Source organism: Phanerochaete carnosa, assembly GCF_000300595.1.
Source record: "Phanerochaete carnosa HHB-10118-sp unplaced genomic scaffold PHACAscaffold_799, whole genome shotgun sequence".
NCBI classification, from domain to species: domain Eukaryota; kingdom Fungi; phylum Basidiomycota; class Agaricomycetes; order Polyporales; family Phanerochaetaceae; genus Phanerochaete; species Phanerochaete carnosa.
Genome location: NW_006768426.1, coordinates 1 through 2,474, shown reverse-complemented (window position 1 = coordinate 2,474; position 2,474 = coordinate 1). Strand labels below are relative to the sequence as shown.

The 2,474-nt window shown below is 56.3% G+C and overlaps 1 protein-coding gene across 1 annotated transcript; it reads left to right on the top strand.

Annotated features, from left to right (window-relative positions):
- Positions 1-135: 135 nt before the first annotated feature.
- Positions 136-1,803, top strand: PHACADRAFT_214891 (uncharacterized protein). Its single transcript, XM_007403145.1, has 6 exons — positions 136-290; positions 402-512; positions 697-797; positions 847-931; positions 990-1,158; positions 1,213-1,803. Exon 6 carries the CDS (start codon positions 1,386-1,388, stop codon positions 1,719-1,721), a length of 336 nt encoding a protein of 111 aa, XP_007403207.1. The 5' UTR covers positions 136-290; positions 402-512; positions 697-797; positions 847-931; positions 990-1,158; positions 1,213-1,385; the 3' UTR covers positions 1,722-1,803.
- The last annotated feature ends 671 nt before the right edge of the window (positions 1,804-2,474 follow it).

The window sequence follows — 2,474 nt, the reverse complement described above, 5'->3', positions numbered from 1 at the left end:
TCATCAGCACTGACGCTCTTGTGCAGTTTGTGCTGCATCTCGCACGCAACTCGTCGCTGACGTCCGTGTTCACGTCGGTCGCGACTCGTGACGCACAGCAGCTTCCTGTCCCGCACCGCACTGACGTACTCGACGACCAACATCACGACATCGTTCTCGACTCATCGCCGCAGCACAACACGAACTACACAGAGCAGAAACTCGTGCCCAACAAGGCGGTAAGGTACGCCTCGCTGTACTGGAACGACGTGTTCGCACGGAATTGTCTCGCATTCGTCTCGCCGTCCGTAGTGCGTCGCGAGTCTTATCAGCAAGAATAACAAACGTACGTCCTCTCGCGTCCTGTTCAGCTTGTGCCACGGCTCACAGAAGGAGTGCAGCAAATTGCGAATATGCTATAGAAGGTAAACTAGTCAGGCGCAGCCGCGCAGGGTGGATGGGCCCACCACCGTTGGACGTGGCGAAGAGGGAACAGTGAAGCCGTGGTCACTTCGATGTTCCCGGCTCGCCAAGTGCGTGTGCCTGCTCCCATTCGTTGCATTCTGCCTTCATCCGAGCGACCATCGTGAGCTCGGGCTTGTACTCGCAATGAGTGCAGGCTCCGCTCCCGAGTGCCAACGGCCTACATCCTGATACACATTCTGTGGCAGCCCTTGAGAATGACAGGCATATGCTGACGTACCTCTCGATATTTAGCTGCGGACACTTCATGGTGATGGTCTAAGTTTGAAGATAGCGTCGGGGGATTCTTGGGCCTGCAGCGCGATAGACTAGCCGAGACTATGAGCCCCTTCGATGTGCATCCCCACACCCCTTGTGTTTGTGTCACGCTCACACGGAGTGCAGCCCATCAAATCGTCGAGCGGCCACTCAGAGACCGTCGGGTGCGGCGAGGGCAACCACATCTGTTGAGTTTGGTCCGCTGTACCGCGTACGCCGTCTAATTCTTCTATCTGGCGCGGCTGCGCGGTTATTGACGAGGTGCCCAGTGGCGTGCGCCGACGGCAAAAAAAAAGGACGTCAAACAGGTCGAGAACGTCTTTGCTCAAGTATTTATTTGGCGAAGATCCCCGGAGGCTGCAGTGAGCGGCTTCGGGGCCACCATCAGACATTTGTGGTGCAATTTCGTCGATTCGAACCTGTGCATGCGGTAATTTGGTGGGTGCGTTCCCTCGTCTTCTCGTCGGCCCTCGATCTGACATCGTTATTCAGCCTCAAGCATGCTGGCTCGTGCCGCTTGTTCGCAGACGACGACCTCGTGAACACCATCCAGAAGGCGACCGAGGTCATTGCAGTCGCACACCGTGCGCTGGGCTACCCCGCCATCTTCTGCGTCGTCGAGATCCTGGGCATGGCACAGGGCCCGCAACAGGGGCGCACGCTCGATGAACGAGTTCCGAACGCTCCACGGCTCGAAGTCGTTCGCAGACCTCGAGGACTGGAACCAGGACCCTGAGACCGCAGGCGTGGCGCGCCAAGTGCGCGGGAACATTAACAAGCTAGTGCTGTACCCTTGTCCAGGTCGAGGTGACGATGCTGCTCGCCCACGGCTCGAGCATCTGTTGCAGGTGCACGACGATGCGCACGATCGTGGGAGGCGCGATCCATCACCGCTGTTACCTTCGAGTCACTCCCCGCGCTCAGCTCATGAATCTCCCTCAATCTCACTTTCCTGGCACCCCACGACCATCTCTCCATGTCACGCCCCCCTGCAAATTTAGTGGGAGCTTTCTCCGCACTGCAAAGCTTGCGCATCTGAAAGCTTAGAGACGATGCGTGATTTCGATACACTAGTCCTCTCAGGTTCGTTTCTGTATACGCTCTATCGCTCTCTATCGTGTTGGCCTATCCTCGTCGACAGCCTCCGCTGCAAGCGAGCTTCTTACCAACGGCCACGCCATCTCTCGTATTTTTTTAGGGCTTACATAGACAATATATACTCTTATTCTAGAAATCATCTCTAAGGAGGCCCGCGCGCTATCGCGACCGGAATCGAGCGAGTCGCTACAATCAAAGGGACATAGCTCGTGCGTCTTGGCAAGACGATGGCTCTCGCAGCCAAGTCACCGAGAGCTCCAAGAGTTTGTTTATCCTCTTGTAAGTGCGTGCTCGTTTATTGTCTCCAGGCGCAGCAGCTAAGATACTACCGGCGTAGCGCGTTTGGCGAGAAGAACGAGAGGCTGCGTATCCAACCTTCGCTCTCCACTTCTGGGGCTCTTACATCACATAGCTGGCAAGCACCAAGTTTTCGCACAAGGCCGATGCTTTTTTGCATCCCTTCCTGCCGATTCTGCTATGCCATCCCCAACTCAGCACGCTCGCGCTGGGTCAGCCTTTGCGACTCACTTACAGCAGCATCAGCCGCCATCTCACCGCTTCGCCATCAAGCACCGAGACATGTCAGGCAAGGAACGAGAAGGTGCATCGCATTACGTTGAGCGCCTGTTTCTGTACATGGAAATATTTACGCAATC